Source organism: Orycteropus afer, unplaced genomic scaffold (genome assembly GCF_000298275.1).
Source record: "Orycteropus afer afer isolate SDZICR_OR568_19922 unplaced genomic scaffold, OryAfe1.0 scaffold00038, whole genome shotgun sequence".
NCBI classification, from domain to species: domain Eukaryota; kingdom Metazoa; phylum Chordata; class Mammalia; order Tubulidentata; family Orycteropodidae; genus Orycteropus; species Orycteropus afer.
In genome coordinates this window covers 16,217,979-16,243,171 of record NW_006921625.1, presented here as the reverse complement: position 1 = coordinate 16,243,171, position 25,193 = coordinate 16,217,979, and the positions used below count along the sequence as shown (strand labels likewise).

At 44.2% G+C, this 25,193-nt stretch overlaps 1 protein-coding gene across 1 annotated transcript in view; it reads left to right on the top strand.

Annotated features, from left to right (window-relative positions):
- ENO4 (enolase 4) overlaps positions 1 to 23,393 on the top strand; it is a 34,625-nt gene extending 11,232 nt beyond the window's left edge. Inside the window, exons 5-14 of the mRNA XM_007936924.2 lie at positions 827 to 996; positions 1,092 to 1,223; positions 2,252 to 2,305; positions 7,944 to 8,000; positions 10,032 to 10,199; positions 13,038 to 13,163; positions 18,459 to 18,654; positions 21,035 to 21,102; positions 21,629 to 21,746; positions 23,257 to 23,393. Of these exons, the coding sequence (XP_007935115.1) occupies positions 827 to 996; positions 1,092 to 1,223; positions 2,252 to 2,305; positions 7,944 to 8,000; positions 10,032 to 10,199; positions 13,038 to 13,163; positions 18,459 to 18,654; positions 21,035 to 21,102; positions 21,629 to 21,746; positions 23,257 to 23,393 (1,226 nt within the window). The remainder of the gene's footprint in view (positions 1 to 826; positions 997 to 1,091; positions 1,224 to 2,251; positions 2,306 to 7,943; positions 8,001 to 10,031; positions 10,200 to 13,037; positions 13,164 to 18,458; positions 18,655 to 21,034; positions 21,103 to 21,628; positions 21,747 to 23,256) is intronic.
- The last annotated feature ends 1,800 nt before the right edge of the window (positions 23,394 to 25,193 follow it).

The window sequence follows — 25,193 nt, the reverse complement described above, 5'->3', positions numbered from 1 at the left end:
TCATGATCCACACAATCAAATGCCTTTGCATAGTCAATAAAACACAAGTAAACATCTTTCTGGTATTCTTTGCCTTGAGCCAAGATCCATCTGACAACAACTATGATATCCCTTGTTCCACATCCTCTTCTGAATCCGGCTTGAACCTCTGGAAGTTCTCTGTCAGTATACTGCTGCAAACATTTCTGAATTTCTTAGAGAGAAGGTTAGAATTTCTTAGAGAGGCAAAATCCATGGCTAAGGAGTATTTGAGCATTAAACCAAAAGCAAACTCACTACCATCGAATCAGTTCCGATTCATAGCAACCCTCATTGGCTTTCCGAGGCAGTATATCTTTACAGAAGGAGATTGCCCCATCTTCCTTCCACAGAGTGCCTGATGGGTTTGAACTTCCAACCTTCTGGTTAGCAGTCAAATGCTTTCTTTAGGCAGTATGCCACCAGAGCACCTTGTTGTTGTTGTTGTATGTCCTCAAGTCAGACCTGACTCATAGCAACCCCTCCTTGGGTTTCTGAGGCAGTATCTCCACGGAAGTGGATTTCCCAACCTTCCTTCTGAGGAGTGGCCTTGAAGGTAAAGAGTATATCCTTCCCAACCTCAGTTTCCATCCTTACTTTTTGCTAGGCTGTAACATCCGTACTTAAAGCATTAAAAAATATAGTTTTATTATAGTCAGACTTATTACTGCGGGCTCTGATGGCTCAGTGCCTAAGGCATTTGACTACTAACCAGAAGGCTGGTGGTTCAAACCCACCAGCCTCTCCTCTGAAGGAAGATTGGGCACCTAACAACAACAACGTCTATTATCAATATATTTCCCTCCAGGAGGAAAGGATACTCTTCCGGAAAAACCTGTCTTACCTGAAGAACCTGCTGAACCTGTTCTCTGTGGCAGCATGGCCATAGGGGCTGTGTCACTAGCTGTTGCAAAGACCAGTGCCATACTGAGAAATAATCCTCTCTACCTAACTATTGCGTTACTGAAGCACAACCAGGTTAGTGTCTATTATATTCTATGGCTGGAACCCACTAGTATCTTAGTGCAAACGAATCATGTTTCTTGCCTTGCCTTGCTTTTCTTACATTTCAGGAACAGCCAAAAAAGCTAACTGTCCCCTTGCTGATGGTATCTCTGGTCAGCTGTGGGAAGTCTTCTCCAGGGAAGCTGAATTTAATGAAAGAAGTGATCTGCATCCCACATCCTGGATTAAGCACCAAACAAGTACCTTACATTATCTCACACTGCTTTTTCTAAAATATATGTATACATTCCAGCATCAGGGAGTTTTTACTGCAGGTCCCTAAGGCTTATGGTACTAAGGAAGAGTGAAGGAAATAGAAAGTCAGAAAAACTGTTGTAGGAAATCAGGCAAATGGGAAGAAAATCAAGATCACAAGCAAAAGAGAGTATGTTTAGAGCAATTACTCAGGCTGGTGACCTATGGAAGTTGTTGTGTGCCATCAAGTTGGCCCCAACTCATAGTGACCCCTCCTTGGGTTTCCGAGGCAGTATCACTATGGAAGTAGGTTGCCTCATCTTCCTTCTGAGGAGTGGCTGGTGGGTTTGAACTACCAGCATGGAAGAGACATGGGCAAAGCAGTCTCCAGGCCTAGTCATGCTGGAGGGCTGTTATCTCGGGTCATTTGGGAAATCTTTATTTATGGATCTATGTGCTATAGCAACAGCAAGTGGAAGCTGGCGCTTTCCTAACAACCCACTCTTAAGTAAGGACTCCAGGCCCCGGATGTTGCCTTTAGTCAATATCTGTTGTGGTATCTGGGTACCAGAGCACTTGGAGTGCCATTCTTTACCTGTCTTAGTATGCCCACCCAACCATTATCAGAACACACTTTGCAACTTTTTAAGTGGTAGTGGATTTATACCAATTCACTCACTCTAATCTAGACTCCTTTGATGGCCAGTGACATATATTGCAAGAAGGTTAGTCATGAGACTATTAAAGAGAATGAAATTAACTGACTCCAACCAACTGAATGAGTCAGTTCTGAACAATGACGATAGGCTACTGAGGAAGAAGAGCCTCTCGTTCACCTTCCACTGAATGGAAATTGGGGTTAAAGATTAACACGTAATTTTCCGCTTTTGTAGACCATGTTGTCCATTAACCAGGTCCCTTATCAGGGACCCTACGAATATTCTGAGTTAGAAATAGCCATGTATGGTGTAAGTTCTGATATTTGAAATTCCTATACTGCAGTTGTGGAAAATCGTGGTTGTTCTATTTACAGGGCGTGGAGATGCTTCTGGAAATTCAGAAACACATTAACAAAACAATTGAAGCGGTATGTAAAGGAATTCCGCACTACCTAGTTACTGACACACATCTTCTAGTATGCAGTCTACAGTTGATTATGGAATTAAATCAATATTGTTTTTATTGGTCTGGAAAACATGTTCATTTACTTTGGTTTACCCATATGAGCCAAGGTTATACATTCCATCACTGGCTACCAATCCAGTTTCTAATGGTCCTTAATCTCATTTAGATTGTGAGGCAGCTGGCTCTATGCTAAGATCATCCCTTAGGATTTGCAAAGGAAGAAAGGATTTGGCCCCTAGCACATGAGAGGCAGTTTGCCATATTAGTTAAGACTCAGACTCTGGAGCTAGACTGCCTGAGTTGGGCAAACAAGGGCCCTTGGTTGAGCAGCTGTCTCTGGGAAGCGGAGATGAGAGGCAGTTGTATGAGTCACCAGCTGTCCCCTCATAGTCTGTCTTAGGGCAGGGAACGGTCATAGAGCAAGGCTGGACCTCAGGCTCTTAGAGGGGGACCTCAGCCTTGTCTGTGAAGCTTTTGTTTGTTTGTTTGTTTTAATAAACTTTTAATTTGGGAATATTAGATTTACAGAAAACCTGCGAAAGTGGTGGAATTCTGTCTACCCCTCACCCAGTTTCCCCCAGTGTCAGTGTGATACATTACCATAGTACAGTTGTGAAAACTAGGAAACCAAAATGGTGCCTTACTATTAACCAAACTTTCACTGTTTCTTCCTCCTGATGCTCTTTTTCTGTTCCAGGATCCAGTTCAGGATCCCACATTACATTTCATGAGGCTTTTAAGCTGCCCAAGTAGAGGCACCAGCTGTAGAGTGGGGCCAGGATACAGCAGCATCCTGGCATGGAGGAAGCTTGGCTCCAGTGCCTCTTGCCAGCACACAGTCTGTGAGTGCAGGCAGGCAGCACAGCCCCTACCCTGGCATGATGGGGTGGGTGTGTGGGCTCCAAGCACCAGGCGCTCTAAGCACCAGGCTGGAGCCGGTTTCCACAGAACTTCTCAGGAAGTCACCTTCTTTTCTGTGTGACCAGGCAGCAGAGGATGGGACTTGGACAAGTTAACCCTGACCTTCACTCTGCTTTGCCACTTACCGGCTGTGTGATCTTGGGCCAGTTTCATAGCCTCTTCACCTGAGGTCCCTCATCTATAACATGGGTGTAGAAGCACCCATGTCATAGGCGATTGTGAGGGCAAATGAGTTCAACGTGTGTAATGTGTTTAGAGCAGGAGCTGCCCAGTGGTGAGCAGTAGAGCTTTGGTTATTAGAGGACTTGTTGTTGTTGTTATTGTTATGTGCCGTTGAATCAGCCCCGACTCATAGCGACCCCTCCTTGGGTTTCTGAGGCAGTATCACTATGGAAGTAGATTGCCCCATCTTCCTTCCGAGGAGTGGCTGGTGGGTTTGAACCAACATTCGGTTTAAAATACTAGGAAGTTCCAGGCTTTTGAGCTTCTGTAATTCAGCCTGATTTTTAAATGCTTTATTGATTTTCAGCTATATAAGTAACTCCTGAATGTTCTCGTGAACAGTCAAATACCGACAGAGCTAGCTCCTCTCCCCAACCCCGCACCCGTTACCACTCCCAATCCCACCCTTTCTCTGGAGGTGACCACTGTTAAAAACTTTGTGTGTGACCCTTCTGTCCTTCTCTTTGTATCTGTACACACAAGCACAAATAATACGAAGCATTGTGCTTTGTGTTTAAAATACTATAAAAATAGCATGGTTCTATGTAAGTCATCGTCCTGCAACTTGCTTGATGATATCTTTGCCTGTTTTACTGAAGTTTTATCTTGTATTAATATCTAGGAATTCTGTATATAAGGGATATAGTCCTTTTTAATATGTTATACATATTATCATGTTGTTTGCCTTTTAACTATTTATAGCACCATTACTTTTTTTTTTTTTTTTTAATTTTGCTATAGTAAACATGTCAATCTGATCTTTCAAGGCTGTGGTTCTCAGTCGGGAGTGATCTTGCCCCAGGGGACAGGTGTCAATGTCTGGAGACATTTTTGGCTATTGGAGGAGCTTGGAGGGAGGGCTCGTACTGGCCTGAGGTGGGCAGAGGCTGGGAGTGTTGCTCAACATCCTACAATGCATAGGACAACCCCTGCAACAAAGAATTTTCCAGCTCAGAGTGTCTATAGTGCTGAGGGTGAGAAACCTTGCTTTAAGACTGTTACCTTTTCTTCTTTGTTTAACTCGGCACATTCCCTTTCTGTGATACTAACAGGTACTTTTTAAGCTACTAGGGACCATTCTAAATCCTTAGTATTTTAACTCAGTCAATCCTCACAACAACTCTATAGGTAGATACTATTAATATCATCCCCACTTTATAGATTAAGGAACTGAGGCTAGAGAGGTTAACTAACTTAGTCATTTCCCCACAGGTGACAGAGCTGGCATTCCAACCCAGGAAGTCTAGTCCCATAGTTCACAATCTTAACCATCTTCTAAAATTCATAGAATATGTTTTCTTCGAACACTTTTATCATCCATCTCAAATTCATTTGGTATGAATGGCATGAAGCAAGAGTCACATTCCTGTTGACTTTTCACGTGGTGTTACATGTCTGAGAGCTGCAGCGGGATTCTCAGTAACAGCTCCCACTAGCTCATTCTCGCTTGAATAAAAAGCAGTGCAATGTTTAGAGTATTTTTAGGCCTTAAAAACGTCATTCCTCCATCAGTGTTATGACTTTCTGTGAAAAAGCTTTAGTTGCTAACAACAGGTAGTGTGGAAAGAGCAATCCTTGAAGCTAAACAGACTTGAGTTTCCGTTTTGGCCGATCGCTGACTAGCCGCCACTGTGAACATTGTATGTGGTTGCTAGGTGCTCTCAAGTCAGCTCCGACGCATAGCAACCCTGTGTCAAACAGACCGGACACTGCCCGGTCCTCCACCAGCCTCACAATCCTTGCTGTACTTGAGCCCATCATTGCAGCCACTATGTCAATCCATCTTGTTGAGGGTCTTCATCTTTTTCACTTTACCGAGCATGATATCCTTCTTCAGGGAATGATCCCTTCTGACAACATGACCAAAGTAAGGGAGATGAAGTCTGGCCATTCTCACTTCCAAGGAGCATTCCGGCTGTACTTCTTCCAGGGCATGAACTACTTATATACATGCCAGTGTTTCACTTTTTTCATCTGTAAAATAAAAATAATGACCTTGGGAGGACTGGAAGTACTTTATAGAAAGAACCAGACTTGGTCCCACCAACAGGCAATAGTGCCTATTGATAGAACCTTAATTGAATACACAAAGATGTTGAATCTTTCCTGGTGACTATGCTGATACCAGATTGTTCCCAGGCTTAACTTAATCCTTTCATTAAATCTTAAATTCATTTTGAGAGAAAAAAAAAAATTGCTAAAGAAATCATTCATTTTCTTAGGCAGAAGTTAACCCGAAACATGTTTGTAGAAAGCCTTGCTATAAACCCTTTTTTCATTTTCCAAATGAGAGATGGTAGAGTTAGAAGTGGGGCTTACTACAAGCACACTGCTTTGTGTTTGCAATAAATTGAATGTTCCTGATGAGGGCATGTGGCTGGTGGCATAGAGAAGCAAGTTACTTCATGTCAGGCATCAGCATATGTGACTTTTCCTAGGAACCCTCATGTGGCTAATTCTTGCTAATGAAAGGTTGTATTTGTCTGTTTGGGTTTTTAGCTATTTTAAAACCCACCTAGACCAAGAACAAGGAGCTCTGGTAGCATAGTGCCTAAGGCACTTGACTGCTAACCAGAAGGCTGGCGTTTCAAATCCACCAACCACTCCTCGGAAGGAAGGTTGGGCAATCTACTTCTGTAGTGATACTGCCTCAGAAACCCAAGGTGGGGTCGCAATGAGTCAGGTCCGACTCAACAGCACATAACAACAATAGACCAAGAACAGTCATTCAAGAACAAACGGCATCTTGTCTAATTATAAATGCTGGAGATTTGGGCTCTTTACCACCATTGAATAGCTACACCCTTATGATGTTAGAAACGTGTCATGAGTTGTTTTTCCCAGTTATTGATTGCTGTTGTGAGGCCCTACAGGAGGTATTATAGGGTATAAGACATTGCTCTGCCCTCAGGCCGTTTGAAATCACGTTAGAAAGATGAGAAACCCAGGAGGAATTCAGTAGAAACACAACGCAATAGTGCTCTCCAACGTTTGTCAGCTCTGAGCTGGCACAGGAAGCATGCAGCTCTTCCCTGGATCATGTTGCTTGACTTCCCAGTGTCCTGCCCGCTGTTCAAGTCCCAGATCTTCAGTGTAGTTTACTGGTTACCTGCTCCTCAACCCCTGCCTGCCAGCCCCCCAGCTTCGTAGTCCCCACTCTGCAGCCCCCTCTGCCGGTGCTCTCCCTTCTTCTAGAAACCCATGCTCCCTGGCTCTGGCCTTCAGACACACCTGTAAGCTTCTCTGGACCCAGAGGGTTTGACACCACCACACACCCTTTCGCCTCAGTCCTACACTTCATCCAAGTATGTGTCTACTTCTTCAAGCTCTCGGCCCTGACTCTCCACGGATGCATTCCCCTTGCTCTTCACTGCTACCTTCCTCGCTGTGCCCGGCTGTTCCCTGGACTGCGAGCTCCCTGAGGCAGTGCCTGTGGGGGTCTCAGTCCCCACTGCATTTCTACCGTGGACACATCCACATGCTTCCTGACTGTTAAGTTGTACCAGGACACAAAAAGTTCAGATGACTCCACACTGACAAGCAACAGGATAATTATATTTGCACAAACTTGAGTGTGAATCATACTGATTCTTAACAAACATGCCCCAGCTAAGAGAGCATTAACGTGCATCCCATGGAAGACTCAATGTTCCTACGGTAGGCTATCAAACCCCCAAATACTTCCTCCTTTAGGAATTACCTTTGCTTTTCACCTCAATGACATTACACCCACCAGACTCACCCACCTTTGGCTAGTTCCAAAAGTCAAATCTGCCTGGCAGGAAGAAGTGTTTTTACCATGAGGGTATTTGAAGCAATGTCCTAAGCCTACACAAGCAAATCCACAGTGGTGTCCTTCCCGAAGGGCAAGGGGGGATCTCTGTACCGTCAGTGCCTAGGAGAGTGCTGTGAACACCAGAGCTCAGTGTGCCAGGTGAGAATCAGTGCACCAGGTAAGAGCCAGTAAGCCGGGTAGGAGCAACACTCTAGTTGTATGAGCCCCATGGCACACAGGTTAAGTGCTAAGGTGCTAACCAAAAGATGTGATTTGAACCCACCAGCTGCTCCACCGAACAAGGATGTGGCAATCTACTTCCATAAAGGTAACAGTCTTGGAAACCCTATGGGACAGTTCTACTGTGTCCTATAGGGTCACTATGAGTTGGAATTCACTCCACAGCAATACATTTCTTTGATTTTTTGAGAGTAAAAAGGCATGAACACGTATGTATCCCCATATATGTGACTGGGGGCAGAAGGACGAACTGAAGGGAAGCTGTGCCTGAATTTGAAGCTTGTAAAAGAAGGAAGTGGGTGGTGTTGATTCTGTGTGGGTGGCGTGTGCACGGGAATGTGTAACTGGCCTGGCCCCAGAGCAGGGGACAGGCCAGAGTTACTGAAGCAGCCAGGGACATGTCTGTAACTCCCAAGTGATGTTTTTGTCTTCTGTCCCACAGCCCCCTCCTCCAAAAACAGAGACAAAGAAAGGGCATAATGGAGCCAAGCGCGGTCAAGTAAGTGTATCTGTTTATCACCCCTCTCAATGACATGCGTTACTGATACAGTCCCCGACCTGTTCCTCTCGCATAGTCATTTTGCTACTGTATGTGGAAATTATACAACGATACTGTTCAAGAGTGCCAACCAAGGCAGCCCCAGAGCTGGGACCTCACTCGGCCCACCTCTCCCCTGCGAGGCCTGGGAGAAGCGCTTATGAATAATGGGATGAGAGTTGAAGTGAGTGTTTGGAAAGCTGAATCTCTCTGATGACTGAAAGGCATGTAGGATATTTTAGCTCTTAATTTTACTATTAGAGAAAGAAAGAAAGAAGGTGGCCTTGGGTCTGGCCCCTAAAAGGCACTGAAATGCCCTTTTGGACAAACCACTGCCAAAATTCAGATCATGTCAAGAGAGGCAGGCAGTCCTTGTGGAGGCCGGAGCCTCAGGGGCCAGTGGGGCCAGCAGTCACCCTGTGATGGGAGGTGCTCTGACAGATTCACCTGCTGTATGCTCAGGGTCCCAACAGCCACAAAGAACCTGGCAGATAATGCAGGTGGCAGAGGCCACTCACACCTGCAGTATTTGCAATGTGAAGCCTGCAGTCACCTAACCTGATGGCAGGGACGTCAGTCTGTTGACATCATCAGCAAGAGACACTATGAAAGAAGGGCATTGGTAAAGATTAAAATAATAAGTTCCTCCTTAAAACTGAGAGAAGAGAAATATGTAAGTACCACCTTAAGTAAAATGCTTGACAGTTGTGCATGTTGGAATAAGAACAAGTGGTTTTGCAAGAGAGGTGGGGGATGGTGAACAAGTAACCAAGTCTCCGTGTCTCTGCTCCCTTCATTCCAACCAGGTTGTCCTCTGTGTCCTGAGAAACTCAGACCAAGATCAGGCTCTCTGCGATCAGCTTTACCTTTTCTGTTAGAAACAGGTTAGAGGATAGATTCTCGATAGGCAGCCATGCCAGAGTCATGTGCATAGACTCCGGAACCGTATTGGCTGGGCGAAAATCTGTTCTGTGTTACTTAACTCTGTTAAATGGACATAACAATGGTGCCTTTTTCTTGGGGTTGTTGTAAAAGGAGTAATAGTACTTACTTTATGCACTTGGAAGAGCACCTGGTATTGAGTGAGCAGCAGGAAGTGATGCTTTCATAGTTTAGAAGATTCCGTAACATGATGTCTCAACTGATACACAGAGATTTTCCCAGCTATTCCTGTTTGCTGAATAAAAGGTTCCACTCACTGACATTAAAAATGTTGGATGATTCTTAAGTTAACTAAGGCTATTACCAGTAAAAATGGGACATTTATACCTGGGTTCATGCTTACATGTTTAGTATACACACACACTCACACAGCCTGAAGCCTTCAGAATCACTGCTAGTGCTGCAGCTTATAATTGCACAGTAGTAACTTAAGACATGGGCACATCAAAGCTGATCTTGCATTAAAGGCATGTGGCTGCCCTTTTCTGGGGTCACTTGGGTCCCTGAATCCTCTTCCACTAATCCAGCCTCAGTGCTGCAGGCTTTGAGCAGAAGTCTTCAATCCTTTCAAAAAGACCACCTTTCCTGAGGGAAGGTTACATTTTAAGTTTTAATAGCCATGTCCTTCTAAAGGAAAATAGAACAAGTTTGCAGAAGAGAATGGAGGAAGAGGACAGGCAGAGTGAGGGACAGAGCATAGATGCTTATAGGGCTAGCCCCGAGATTCACCAGCCACGTGGCTGTGGCTCAGGACAGCCCCACGGAAGATGGCAGAGCTAGCAAAGGCAAGGCAGGCACACTGAAGGGAGACAAGGTGCTCCCAGGCCAAACGGGAAGACCTCAGCAGGAACAAAATCATTCCCAGATACTGCAGAGGAATCCTATGCCCGAAAGTCACGTGCAGATGAATGGGACTCAGGAGTGGGGCTGTTCAGGATCGGAGGGCCTTATCTTCGGAGCGCTATGTCTGAGGTAAACTCAATCACTGAAGACTCCGAGAACCTTAATGTGCTATATTTTTACATGCAGCGTTTCCTTTTGCACTTGCAGCAGCAGATCACTGGTAAGATGTCCCATCTTGGCTGCTTAACTGTGAGCTTTGACACCATCGAGCAGCCCATCCTCCTCATACAAGGAATCTGTGCAAACCTGGGTCTGGAACTGGGCACCAATCTGCATCTAGCCATCAACTGTGCGGCACATGAGTTGATGGACTATGTAAGTCTTCGCTCCAGCACTTTTACTTTCCGCAGAGGTGCTCTTGAAATTAGTACTCAAAAGAAGGCTGATCTGAATCTTTCCTGGGCAGATTGTTTCTTACTAATATTGTGTGAGGAGGCCAAGACGGAGTTGAGATAGCCAGATCAACCAATGACCAACGAATCACGTAACCATATAATTCAAAAAATTAAAAGCAGAGACTTTCTTAATGAACATTAAACCAAACCAAACCTACTGCTATTGAGTAAATTCCAACTCCTAGCGACCCCCATAGAGTTTCCAAGGCTGTAAATCTTTATGGAAGTAGGTTGCCTCCTCATCCTCCCTTGGAGCAGCTGGTGAGTTTGAACTGCCAAGCTCCTGGTTAGCAGCTAAATGCCTTACCCACTATGCTACCAGAGCTCATTAGATATAAAAATTCTGTAATAAAAATTAATAAAATGCGTTGATTACATTGCAATTACAATGTTTGTTATTACAAAAAATAACAAACTGGTCAAGTCTCCTGAGTGGTTTGTGGTTGGTAAATTCCACGTTTGTCCAGCATGAAAAGTGGATCAGTATAAATGTGACTCGACAGGCTGTCTACACGTGGTTCTCACAGTTTCTGCTGGGTAGATACAAAAATATTTCCAAGTTATTGACATGTATGGAGAAAATGTTTACATCTGAGTAAACACATCAAAGTGGTATTCACAGCCTGGGTGTGGAGGCAAGGCCTTAGAAGCTTCACCAGGAAATCCGTACCACCTGGAAGGAGTTATAGGAGAGAGCGGATGGAAAACTCAAGCCATGCCTCCAACAGGCTCATGACAAAATGTTCCTGTCCTCACTTCCTTGGGGTAATGCACCAAAAATGAACCTTTAAATTTGGCAAATTGGTCTGTTAGGGAAACTTTGGAAGTTTTCTGCCTTATACATATAGTCCCATTTATACACATCTTTTACACATACTCCCCATTCAGGGGAATATGGCCAAATAGGATTCTGCTTTAAGGCATGATTCTTACTTCAACTACAAAGGAAATTATGAATAATATATAAGAATCCAAAGTTTCAGCTGATTTTGAAAAGTTCTCTTAATTTCCTAAAGAAGCTAAGTACATAAAGGAATGTTTAAAGTAATTTCCTTTTCTCTACATAATGATTGGTTCCTAGGCATACCATTAAGAAAAATAATTGCATGTTTTCATCCACAATGTATACCAAGAACTATGAATATACTGACTGCTAGTTAGCTAGAATGGGGTCTTTTTTGCTTATATTCAGTAAGAGGCATTAGCTTGATATCAGATAATTCTTACAATAATGTTAGTTCAAAGTCATTAGCATTTCCTCACTGACAAGATAGGACTTTTAAACTTTGCCTAATGGAAACAAAAGTTCTTGCTGCTGCTTTTTTAACATGAAAAAAAGTATAAAATCCCTGCAGTTACGGATTTCTTAGGAACCAGCTTGATTCCAGTGGAATCCAATCTATTAGCCAGCAGCAGCAACAAGCAGACTTCAGCACAGCAAACAGCCAGCTGGTCCATCCCACCTCCCTCCCAGTACCTAAGTGCCCAGGGGCCATCTGTAAACACAGACTTGGAAGTAAAGGTGCTTTGTTTTGCAGAGAGAGAAACCATTAGATCATTTAGCAGGTTTATTTCTATACTAATGTCTTGGGGTTGGGCAATCCTACATCCCTAGTGATACTGCCTCCGAAACCCAAGGAGGGGTCGCTATGAGTCAGGGCTGACTCGACGGCACATAACAACAACAACAATGTCTTGGGGAGCTCAGGTGGTGTAGAGCCTAAGGCATTTGACTGCTAACCAGAAGGCTGGCAGTTCAAACCCATCAGCCACTCCTCAGAAAGCAGATTGGGAAATGTACTTCCGTAGTGATACCACCTCAGAAACCCAAGGAGGGGTTGCTATGAGTTGGACCCAACTCGATGACAGTGAGTTTGGTTTGGTTTGGTTTGATGACTTGGGAAGGAGCTCTTTTGGAGTAGTGGTTAAAGCATTTGGCTGCTAACCAAAAGGTCAGTGGTTCAAACCCACCAGTTGCTCCGTGAGAGAAAAATGAGGCAGTCTGCTTCCGTAAAGATTTACAGCCTTGGAAACCCTATGGGGTAGTTCTACTCTGTCCTATAGGGTCACTGCAACTCAGTGGCAGTGGGTTTTGGTTTGGATTTAAAGATCTGGGGGCTTTCCAGACCTAAATGAACAGGTTACACTCAAATTCTCCTTTCAAGACAGTAATGTTAGTGCTAGAAATGCCATGCTGTCTGAGAAAGAAATGCCTTCACTGACGTCACTGTACATCTCACACTGGTTTCATTATTTCACAAGCCTAGACCCGGGTTCAGACTTTGTTCACAGTGGAGGAAACAAGCAACTTGTTCACCAGGTGTTGAAAGACGGTGTGTTCTAGTGAGGGGGCAGGTGTGCACTGCTATTCTGTGTGTTATTTTATGAATTTGTGTTCTTGCCCATCTACCCAGGCAGGTATCTGGTACCAGGTCATAAACCTAAATCAGACACTATCCCCTGCCCACTCTGTGCCCATTGGTTGGTTGTGCAGAAAGCCGCATCCAAAGTCAGTGGGCAGAGCTCTATGGGTATCGAGAGGAAAACCAATCTGACTGAGACCAGCCACTTCACTTTAACTGGTGACTTGATTCCCCCAGGTTAACACTGAGTAGCTACGTAAAGGCAGAGATTTCTCTAGGGTGTGTGACCTAGAAAGAAGGTGCTTACCAACCTTATGATGATCGAATTTGAATCCCATCGGTAACATTTAAGGAATCCCTTGTTTATCCTTTCGTATTTTCCTTCTACATCCCAGAGTAAAGGGAAGTATGAGGTGATGACCGGCACATTAAAAAGTGCTGCCGAGATGGTGGACCTGTACGTGGATCTGATCAACAAATACCCTTCAATTATTGCCTTAATTGATCCTTTCAGGAAGGAGGTAAGCAGGACTCACCTTGAATTTTACAGCAAAACACAGAACAATACCATCTCGCTCTTTTGGACCTCTGTCATGCAAAATGTACTGAAATTCGGGTTGGGGCTGAGTTTCTTTATTTCAGCACCTGTGAGTAAAAGGCCAGGACTTGAGGTAGGCAGGCCCAAGGCTCAGAGGCTGCTTTTCACTTGGGTGTGGGAGTGCTTGGAGGCTGCTTTTCGCTTGGGTATGGTTCTATATTAAGGCAGGGGACTGAGGTAGCCAGGTGGGAGGGGTTAGGAACAACTGAGGGAGATGAACTTGTCTGTCAGTTTGTCCTCCTGTGGTAGCTTACATGTCGCTGTGAGCCTGGAGGCTATGCCACCGTGTTGCAAAATGCCAGCAGGGTTACCCAAGGGGGAGAGGTTTCAGGAGAACTTCTGGGCTTAGACTCAGGAGAAGGAAGAGGCCATCCATCTCTCAAAGAACTGACCAGTGAAAACCTATGAATAGCAGTGAAACACTGTTAGATATATTACTGGAAAACTTTAGGAACATCCCTGAAACACTGACCGACATAGTGCTGGAAGATGAGCCTATCAGGTCGGAAGGCACTCAAAATTCGACTGGGGAAGAGCTGACTCCTCAAAGTAGAGATGACCTTAACGATATGGATGGAGTAAAGCTTTCAGGACCTCCACTGGCTGATGTGGCATGACTCAAAATGAGCAGAAACAGATGCAAACATCCATTAATAATCAGAACATGGAATGTACAAAGTATGAATCTAGGAAAATGGGAAGTTGTCAAAAATGAAATGAACACATAAAGATCAATACCCTAGGCATTGGTGAGCTGAAATGGACTGGTTTGGGCCATTTTGAATCAGACAACTATATGATCTACTATGCTAGGAATTACAGATTGAAGAGGAATGGTGTGGCATTCATCATCACAAAGACTATTTCAAGATCTGTCCTGAAGTACAATGCTATCAGTGATAGAATAATATCCACATGCCTACAAGGAAGACCTAAGGCACTGACTGCTAACCAGAAGGCTGGCAGTTCAAACCCCTAGCCACTCCTCAGAAGGAAGACTGGGTGACCTACTTCTGTAGTGATACTGCATCGGAAACCCAAGGAGGGGTTGTTATAAGTTGGATCTGACTCGACGGCGGTAAGTTGGGTAGAATTTGACAAGGAAGAACAGTTAATACTACTATTATCCAAATTTATTCACCAACCACCAAAGCCAAAGATGAGGATATTGAAGATTTCTACCAACTTCTGCAAATTGATCGAACATGCAATCAAGATGTATTTGTTATCACTGATGACTGGAATGCAAAAGCTGAAAACAAAAGAAGACTTACTGGTAGTTGGAAAATACAGTCTTGCAGATAGAAATAACTCCGGAGATGGCATGATAGAATTTTGCAAAACCAACGACTTACTCATTGCAATACCTTTTTTCAAGAACATAAGCAATGACTATACAAGTGGACTTCACTAGATGGAATACAAAGGAATCAGATTGACTACATCAGTGGCAAGAGGTGATGGAGAAGTTCAATATCTTTGGCCAAAACAAGGCTAGGAGCTGATTGTGGAACAGACCATCAACAGCTCATATACAAGTTCAACTTGAAGACAATCAAAACAAATCCATGAGAGCCAAAATACAACCGTGATAATATCCCTCCTGAATTTAGAGACCATTTAAAGAATAGATTTGATGCACTGAACACCATTGATCAAAGACTAGAGGAATTGTGGGATGACATCAAGAACATCATCCATGAAGAAAGTAAGAGGTCATTAAAAGATAAGAAAGAAAAGACCAAAATGGATGTCAGAAGAAACTCTGAAACTTGCCCTTGAGTGCAGAGTAGCTAAAGAAAATGTAAGAGTTGACAAGATAAAAGAGCTAAACAGAAGATTTCAAAGAGCAGCTCAAACAGACAAAGCCAATTAGTATAATGAAATGTGCAAAGAGAACCAAAAAGGAAAAATAGGCTCGGCATTTCTCAAGCTGAAAGGACTGAGGAAAAAAGTTAAGCCTCTAGTTGCAGTACTGAAAGATTCTGTGGGCAAAATAGTGAGTGATGCAGGAAGCATCAAAAGAAGATGGAAGAAATACACAGAATCACTGTACCAAAAAGAAGTGGTCAATGTTCATCGATGTCAGGATGTGGCATATAATTAAGAACCAATGATATTGAAGGAAGAAGTTGAAGCTGCACTGAAGCAGTTGCTGAAGAACAAGGATCCAGGAATTGATGGAATACCCATTGAGATGTTTCAACAAACGGATGTCCCACTGGAGGAACTCACTCGGTTATGCCAAGAGATTTGGAAGACAGCTACTTGGCCAAATGACTGGAAGAGATCCATATTTGTACCCATTCCAAAGAAAGGTGATCCCACAGAATGTGGAAATTATTGAACAATACGATTAATGTCACATGCAAGTATAATCTTACTGAAGATAATTAAAAAATGGCTGCAGCAGTATATTGACAGAGAACTTCCAGAAATGCAAGCTGGAATCAGAAGAGTACATGGAATGAGGGATATAATTGCTAATATCAGATGGATCTTAGCTGAAAGCAAAGAATACCAGAAAGATGTTTACTTATGTTTTATTGACCATGCAAAAGCATTTGATGATTGTGTGTATTAAAAAAGAACAACAACAACAACAACAAAAAACCTGTGGATAACATTGAGAAGAATGGGAATTCCAGAACACTTGATTGTACTCCTGAGGAACCTGTACATCAATCAGGAGGCTCTCATTCAAACAGAACAAGGGGATACTGCATGGTTCACAATTAAGAAGAGAGTGCATCAGGGTTGTATCCTCTCACCATACGTGTTCAGCTTGTGTGCTGAGCAAATAATCCAAGAAGCTGGATTATATGAAGAAGAATGTGGCATCAGGAATGGAGGGAGAATCATTTACAACTTGCGATATGCAGATGACACAACTTTACTTGCTGAAAGTGAGGATGACTTGAAGCACTTACTGATGAAGATTAAAGACTACAGTCTGCAGTATGGATTACAACTCAATATTAGGAAAACAAAATCCTCACAACTGGTCCAATAAACAGGTTCACAGTGGATGGAGACAAGATTGAAGTTGTCAAAGATTTTATCTTCCTTGGCTCTACAATCAACACCAATGGAAGCAGCAGTCAAGACATCAGATAACATATTGCATTGGGCAAATCTGCTGCAAAGGACTTCTTTCAAGTGATGAAGAGCAAGGATTTCTCCTTGAAGACTAAGGTGTGCCTAACCCAAGCCATGGTATTTTCAATCACCTCTTATGCATGTGAGAGCTAGACAATGAATAAGGAAAACCGAGGAAGATTTGAGGCTTTTGAGCGGTGGTGTTGGAGAAGAATCCTAAGAGTACCATGGACTGCTAAAAGGACTAACAAATCTGCCATGGAGGAAGTGCAGCCAAAATGCTCCTTGGAAGCGAGAATGGCCAGACTTCGCCTTACCTACTTTGGTCATGCTGCCAGAAGGGACCATTCTTCTGAAGAAGGATATCATGCTTGGTAAAGTGGAGGGTCAACGAGAGAGGAGGGGAAGGCCCTCAATGAGATGGACAGACACAATGGCCGCAACAATGGGCTCAGGTGTAGCAAGTGAGGCTGGCACAGGATAGGGCAGTGTTTAGTTCTGCTGGGTATAGGGTCACTGTGAGTCGGAGACGACTCGATGGCACCAAACAACAACGTGAGTAAAAGGCACTTAGTAAGCAAATGCATGGCAAAAACACAATGGCATATGAGTGAGCCTACTGAATGAAATAAGCTCCTCCCAGGCATTTTACAGTCTGTGTGTTTACAACCACTTACTGATGGAAGCCGAGCCCTGAGCCCACTGTGCTTGGTGCTTCACTAGGGTGATTGTCCACCATTTTCAGGTGCTCATGGACCCGGCCTTGTCCAAGGCCATGCATTTTCTAACCTAAATCTAGCTACTACCTATGCATAGTCATAAAGCCATATAGGTCAAAGCTTGAGATACTGAGGTTTTCTGATCTATTCAAAGCAGTGCATCTGACCAGGCGTGTTTATGTGCCCAGCAGGCCGGCTCTCCTCCTAATGCCTTCTGAGTTTCCTAATGCTGCTGGAACACACAGACTGGGAGTGGATGGCTTTAGAGAACAGAAATTTATTTTCTCACAGTTCTGGGGGCTACAAGTCCAAACCAGGGTCTCTGCTGTGTTCCTTGGTTCTTTGGCTGGTAGAGGATCCTCACACAAAACGTCTTCTCCAGTGTGCCCTTCCTTGTGTGTCTGATCTGTTCTTTCTGTAACTCAGCGGTGATTACACTGAGGACACACTGCACTGACACAGCCTCCTTAACCTAGTGAAGAAAACCTACCTCCAAGGACACCTCCACAGCTAGAGGGTTAGGGTGCCAGCACCACCTACTTTGGGGGACACAGGTCAATCCATAACCCCACTTAAATTCCAAAACTTAGTCTTGATTTTGTGAATCTGAATAGCACACTCGCCTCTCAGAGAGAGCTGTTCAAACACTGGGGACAATAGGCGTGATGGCTCTGGTTGGAGTCCCAGGGGCTCTCAGTCCCACTCTGCACATCCTTCCTTTCACAGTCCACACTAGACGCCAGCACTGTGAAAACACACTTATGGGGCCCAGTTCCGTGGCTGCCCACCTGGCTGTGGAGGAAAGCGTCCTGAGGCTCTGACCACAGCTTCTAGGATGTGATAAGACGTACTGCGTGGCTGGGTCGACGGGAGAGGTTAGAATCTGGTAGAATGGCACGGATGGCTTCGTCTGTTGTTTCCCTTTTGAATGATAACTGTTAAATGGGGTGGTCTCACCCATAAAAATAGGGGTGTTGAGAAAGAGGTCCTAGAACCCCTGTAGCCTCCTTTCTTCTAGTTGTCTATTTACCTGAAATAACAGAAAATCTTCTAACCAGGCAGTCTTTGGAAGCATCACGGATGACGTGGTGGGTGGGAAGAGCCTGTGTGAGCACTCCAGAATCCATGTTGGGGACAGCACTTCATGTCTGCTAATATCTTATTCCCTAGACTCCTTCAGCTTAAATCTCAGTCATTTTCAGTTTCTGTCTGTGAAGCCTGTCACTTTGGGTGGCTGTAGTAGCAGGTATCATTCAGCCATAGAGGCAAAAAACGAAAACACAAGATTTTGTGTATTTCTCAGGAAAAGTATATGACTTTGAGCATGTGCTATATACTTCCTGTTGTTTTGAGATGATGTTCAATACATTGTAACAATCAATTCTTAAATATTTACCCAGGACTCTGAACAGTGGGGCAGCATCTATAATGCTCTTGGTTCCGGGTGTTACATAATCGCAGGAACTGCATCCAAAAGCATCACTAAGCTTCTAAAGGATGGAAATATCAGCGTCCCCAGAGCCAGTGGGCTGATCATAAAACATACAAATCAAACTACGATGTCTGACTTGGTGGCAATAACCAATTTCATTGACAGTGAGTACAAGCATAGGTTTGAAAGATCCATAATGAATTTAACTTGGTTCTACAAGATGCCAAAAAAAAAAAAAAAACAAACACGGGGCAAAAACTGAAAAAAAACTCTAAACAGTTGGATCTGACTCGACGGCAGTGAGTTTGGTTTTTGTTTTTTATGCTCTAGATTCATCTCCTAGCATCTCAAAAACAGGGCCCACAGCTCTTCCACATAGGTACAGCCCAAGTACAAAGTGTTGTGTTGTTGTTGTTGTGTGCTGTCGAGTGTGACTCATAGCGACCCCTCCCTGGGTTTCCGAGGCAGTATCACTACGGAAATAGATTGCCCGAACTTCCTTCCCAGGAGTGGCTGGTGGGTTTGAACCACCAGCCTTCTGGTTAGCAGTCAAGTGCCTTAGGCACTACGGTTCCAGAGCTCCCAAGTACATAGTAAGGATAGTGACTTGAAAAGTAAGTATAGCTGCATAGCTTGTTGTAATCCACCCAGACATCAGTGCACTGTCTTAATTTGCAATGACCTGGGAAAGTCTAGAAAGGACCAGAGTTTGTAACTAGATCACTCACTGCAGGGAGTGGTTCTGCTTTAATAGTTAAACGAACAGGTAAGATCCAATCAGAAAAAGCAGATGGTTTCCTATCTGGTAGTGTACTAGTTGAGGTGTGTGGCTGCTAACAAAACATCAGTGGTTCAAACCCACTAGCTGCTCCATGGCAGTCTGCTTCTGTAATGAGTTATAGCCTTGGAAACCCCAATGGGGGTCACTAGGAATTAAGATCTACTCAATGGCAGTGAGTTTGGTGCTTTTTTTTTTTTTTAAGTCTGGCCAGAGTCCTGGGGTGGGAGTAGACTGACCACTAGCAGGCAGCATTGGGAAGGAAGCGGGCAGGCAGGTTAGCAAGGCCACGTAGCATCAGGAAAGCATCTAGAATCAGAATGCCAGGTAGTTGGGTTTGAGGAATGACAGGTAAAAACCAGAGCTTCAATGTTGGTGGGCCTGGGATGCCAGCGGAGAGAACTTATAATTGAGTGCCAATGGTTAGGCATTTTAGAACTGGAAATGATCTATGAGGTAAACATTGTTACTTCCATCTTTCTGAGGAGGAAACAAGGCTTGGAGAGGTAAGGTAAAGTCTTCCAGGACCTTACAGGGATCCCACTTGCCAACAATGGGTCTTTTTTTAATTCTTCAGAAGTTGCAAATTCTTTCCTACCTCAAGGTCTTTGAACCTGCTGTCCCGCCAGCATGTGTCTTCCCACACGGTGTATTCTTAACCTTCACGTTTGTCTTTAGTGAAACGTCTTCAGACATATATGTCTTCCCTGACTTCCCCCACCCTGAGCAGGTTCTGCTCTGAACCTTTCTCATAGCATCCTAAACTGTTGCGTTATGGTACTGAACAATTACTTGTACAATTATTTAATGTCTAGTGCCCCTCGCTACACTATAAATTCTCATTAGTTCATGGGGAGTCTTATTCACTTACAGCAGTGCCTGAACCACAAATATCATGAGTGGGTCTCAGGATTAGTGGAAGGGCAGTCGCAGACCTGGAGCAGACTGGAGCCAGGCTGGCATCCATGGGCCTCCGCTGATGCCAGAGGAGGGAATGAAATGCCAAAAGCCCCTCAGGCTGCAGAACGCCCTTGTCCAGGGCCCCAGGGGGGCTGACCGCCAGGCAGTCCTTTCCTCCCAGCCTCCCACTCCTCAGCCATTCCTCCCTCCACCTCTGATTGCTGCTGTAGCTTCTGCCTGTGAAACCAGCACTGCCACTGCAGGGGGGCCTCTGGCTGCACTCTCTGTAGGTTTGGCAAATTTCAAGGAGTTCTGAGATTCTCAAATGCTTGAGTAAACACTCTCAACACTGCTCATCTAAGAAGTAAACATTCAGAGTGGCCGATTCCTCTGAATTAAATCCTACACCACTAAGAGCAGACACATCATCTGGATACATTAACTCCCCATACGGTGCCCTTGCACTTACCTTTTCATTGACTCAAAGGTGACATTACTCTGCATTGAATTGAAATTGAATCCCGCCTTACAATGCTGTGGTTTGACAAACATGTCAATCTAATTTGCACATTTTCCCCCCAAGTGGTAATAAAATAATGGTAAATCTTGCCATGTACGCTACCTTAGATTTGATGAGGCATGGTGTTCACTGAGTATAGAATAAGTGACTGGCAAGAGGGATGAGCAGATCAAAAGAAGACAATGAAAATGCAAATGTTTGGGTTGGAATTCTTCAGTGAACAAATTGTTTGATTCTTAGCGGGGCATTTATAACCTCTGGCAGATTTGCAATCTGGATCCCAGAGGCTCATCTGTAGCTAACTGTTTGCGCCCTGTGTAAACTGCACACAGTTCCTTGCTGACAGGTAGGAAGCACCTCGCTGTCTTTGGAAGCACAGAAGGAGAGTCGTCTGATGACAGCCTTGTCGATTTGGTAAGTGCTGAAAGCTGGTCAATTGTAGAACTGCCCAAGCACTGCTTTTATCATGAATTGGTATTTCAGGGAAGTGCAGTCTTTGGTAGAGAAAGTCATGTAACCTTTTATGAAATAGACTTGCTTCCTCCTAGACAGCTACCTCTTTCAAAGAGCTGATCTTTGAACTTTTAAAAATAAGAAAGATTGAAGTCCAGGAAAAATGATGTGTCCACTTGAATGACTGGGGTGGGCACCTGCAATCTTACCTTCTAAAATGAACTGAGAAAGGCCAACCTGTTCTCAGATAAAAACAGCACACTCACACAGCTAGCGCGGGGTCTGATGTAGTCTGTCTGTCCACCTTTTGACACATCAGCTTGTAGGCAGGCTGCTTTACTTATGTAAAGATGGAAAAAAAAAAAAAAAAACTATTAAAAAAAAAACCACTCAAACTCACCATGACCGTTTCCTTTCTTTCTGAGGAACTGTGTGTCCTTTAGCGGAAACACAACTCTATTTAACGGCAGTTGTTTTCCCCCTTTAGGCCGTAGGACTGGGCGTCCGGTTTATCAAGTTGGGAGGCCTTTCTCGCGGGGAACGAGTGACTAAATACAACCGCCTTTTGACTATAGAGGAAGAACTTGGCCAGAATGGAACACTGCGTATGTGCTGTTCGGCTTTGTTTCCACTTAGCTACCAATAAGGAACAAAGATGGGGCGCAGGGGAAGAGAAGTCCCTCCGCGGGAGGGCAGGGGAACCCAAAGGGTACAACTAAGGGCTGACAGACTAGGATGGCTCTTGCCACAATGTATACTGTTGTCTGAATGGATTATCTATTTACCTGAATGCTTAAAACTCCCTCCCTTCTTCTCACTGAATAGGCTGCATGATGCTTTTCAATAGAATTAACTGATTGCAATCTCCAAGCCTACCTTTTGTCATGGTCCCAGTTATACTTAAGGTTTCTCTGCACAGCCCAGAGAAGTTAAAGGTGGATGTTTTCCTGATGCTTCTTGAAACAACATGTTTTTCTTAAAAGGAGCAGGATGCATGTTAATGTGACTGTTATGTCTTGGAAAGGCAAAAGTCTCACGAGAAATGAGCCCATCATTTTGGAAACAAGACCTCCCTACATGTGCACAGGAAGACATAAATGTGTACTGGCTGACTGGGGAGAAATACTACCAAATATACATTTGTCTTTTTTTGTAGTGGATTGTAATAGCTAAAAGGAGGTCCTTGGCATGCAGAGACATTTTAAAGAGACCAACTGCAACTGTGATTACAAACTCATCATGTTTAACATGAGTAGTGAGTGTGACAACATAGCCTAAGACTTACAGAGAACAAAGAGTTGGGAGACTGTTCTGAGGTATGCAAGGGCAGTTAGAAGTTTGCTGGTGTTGTTTTGTCTGTGTGTTTAACACAAAGGCTTGTTTAATCAAATAGGTAAAACTGTATCGTTCCACCCATCACCTGGCTATGTCATATGTCGTCCTGACTTGTGAAGGCCTCAGGTCCCTTAGCTGACCTCATACTTCCAGCCAGACTTCACCATTGCTTCAGGGCAGAGAAGGAACACAAGTGACCACAGCCCAGCCTCCGCCCTAGTGACATTCCAGAATGGATTTACTGATTAACTAGAATTGCTGGCACTGGCAGTGGTCAATAAATGTGAAGGGAACCAAAAATGGAAAAGCCAACCCCTTTACTCCCACTTTTGAGATCTTGGCAAAAACTCAACCATTAAAACAAGGTCATCACGTGTGAGGGCCGGCCTTGGCGTAGGTCGCTGGCCGTGGTTTGTATCCAGGAATAATACTGGCCTTTCCTCTAGAGCATCTCCTTCCTCTTACCTGCTTCTGCCAAGGCTCTGCCCCGAAGTCCACTGCACATCAAAATGTTCCAGAACGTTGGATTAGGATCTAAGATAAACTGAAGGTGCATTGCACACGTTGATGTAGAACCAAAGGCAGGTCCAGTTTCAAATGGTGCTGGAAGCTGTTCTGATGGCGATCTTAGCGCCGCTGAGTGTGGCATTTGCTACGTGAGCCCGCTGGGTGGTTCCCAAGATGATCTCCTCAAAATCGTGAAACAAACATCATCTTAAAAGTCACACTGTTGGAGTAGACAATGGGCTTCATTGTTGCCTTTTTTCTTCCCCCCAATAGATTTGATTGAAGAACACACATTTGTTCACTTTAATGAGGAAGCCGCCGAGGCACCGGAGGCTGCTACTGCCACAGACGGCAAGCTGCCCGAGCCCATCTTTCCCACGGAAGTCGCAGAAGAATCAGCCCATGTGTGAGCATCTTCGGGCTCACTTTCCGCCAGTTTATAGCCACACCATCAGTACTATTAGTAGGCTGGGAAATTCGAAGCCTGTCTCTGTATTGACTTTACTCTGAGATGGCATGCATTCTTATTCATTTCACTCTTTAGTAAAATATATATATGTGGTATATTTGTTCAGATTTATACCCGTGACCTTGGTTTCGTAGCTGTCACATTTCCATAGAGATTGTGTTAGTATGGTTGCCCTAGTATCTACTTTTGAGGGTCATGACCTAGTAAACAAGGCCACTACCTTTGTTACCAGACACCTCCTACTTTACAAATGAGAACATCTCCCAGACAGAACCTACTGCACGAGAGCTGCCGTGTGCCTGGACCAGGTGCATGCCCTCTGTCCGTCTCGCAGCTGCTGGACAGCGGAGTGGCACTGGTGCAACCTCAGGCAGACGCGTGAGCGTGTCCTCGCCCGCTGACTCTCCGTTCCCTTGGTCCCGATTCCCTCAAGTTTCAGGTTTACTTGTATTATTTCTACCCTCGTGCATCTCTTTGAACAAACCTATCGATGAACATACAGATATTCTTAAGCCTGTTAAAAGCCCAATTGTTTATACCACGGGATTTGGCCGTAATATTAAATAGCAAATGATTTTAAAAATGTGAGGTGTGTGTGGAATGAACCGTCTCCTTTGTATGCCAGTGCCAGGATTCCCACAGAGGAATACCACAAGAAAACCTATCAATCCCATGCCTACAGATGTGACTCCAGCTGCTTGAGATGGTCTAGGTTCTTTGTTAAAAGGGCTACTGTTTGCCTTTTCCTGAAATTATATAAATTACCATGTACTGGCCTGTGGGAGACTTAGCAGAGTTTAAAATTTTGATATATTCTATAGATTTTCACTCAGCACACTAAGGACCTCTCCTTTTGAAGAGTACTGAACAAGGGAACGTAATGTCCCCACACTAGAGCCAACACCTTGCCCTCAAAGCTATGATTTGAAATTGGCTCAGGACAGACTCTCAGAGCACGGAGCAGGAGAACTGGTTGGTCTCCTCTACGCTGGGAGAACCGTCACAGTCTGTGGTCGCTATTCCCCTCTCTTGATGCTTAGCAACAGACAATGGCGAATGAGAAACCTAGAAGGAAAATTCATTTTAAAGGCAGGAGGAACATGACTGGGTGTTCACACAGCCCTTGCACATGTCCTCAGAAACACACACGAATTATGGGAGATCTTAGGGAGTATGAGTCAGAACTGGGATACAAATCATAATCACACAAATAAAACCAGAGCAAAAATGTGCAGCTACGTCAAGCAAGTAACGAAATTAACCACAGATGTGATTTATTACCTCAACCGGTGTGCACTTTAGTTTCACCACAGAGCACAGCCTACTCACCTTGTCCTTGCTGGAGGACTGGGCTCACCAATGGATAGGTAGCATTTTAATTTATATTTCTTAAAGTGCTAAGCACTGTTTATATTATATTTTCTACAGCTAGATAAGTATACATATAGAGAGGGAAAATATCTGTAAAAGAAATGAAATAAATTAGTCATATCTGATTTTTAAAAAAATGACAGTGGGATGTGAACGTGGTAGCATCCTTCAGTAAGGATTGCTTGATCATCTTCCTAAGGTCAGTGATAATGGTGGATGTCCACTCCCCATAACTTACTGGCAGGGCATCAAAAGTCATTCCATGATGAACATGTATAGTGTACTTTTCAGGAGCTCTGGTGGTGCAATGGTTAAGGCATTTGGCTGCTAACCAAAAGACTGGTGGTTCGAACCCACCAGCCATTCCACA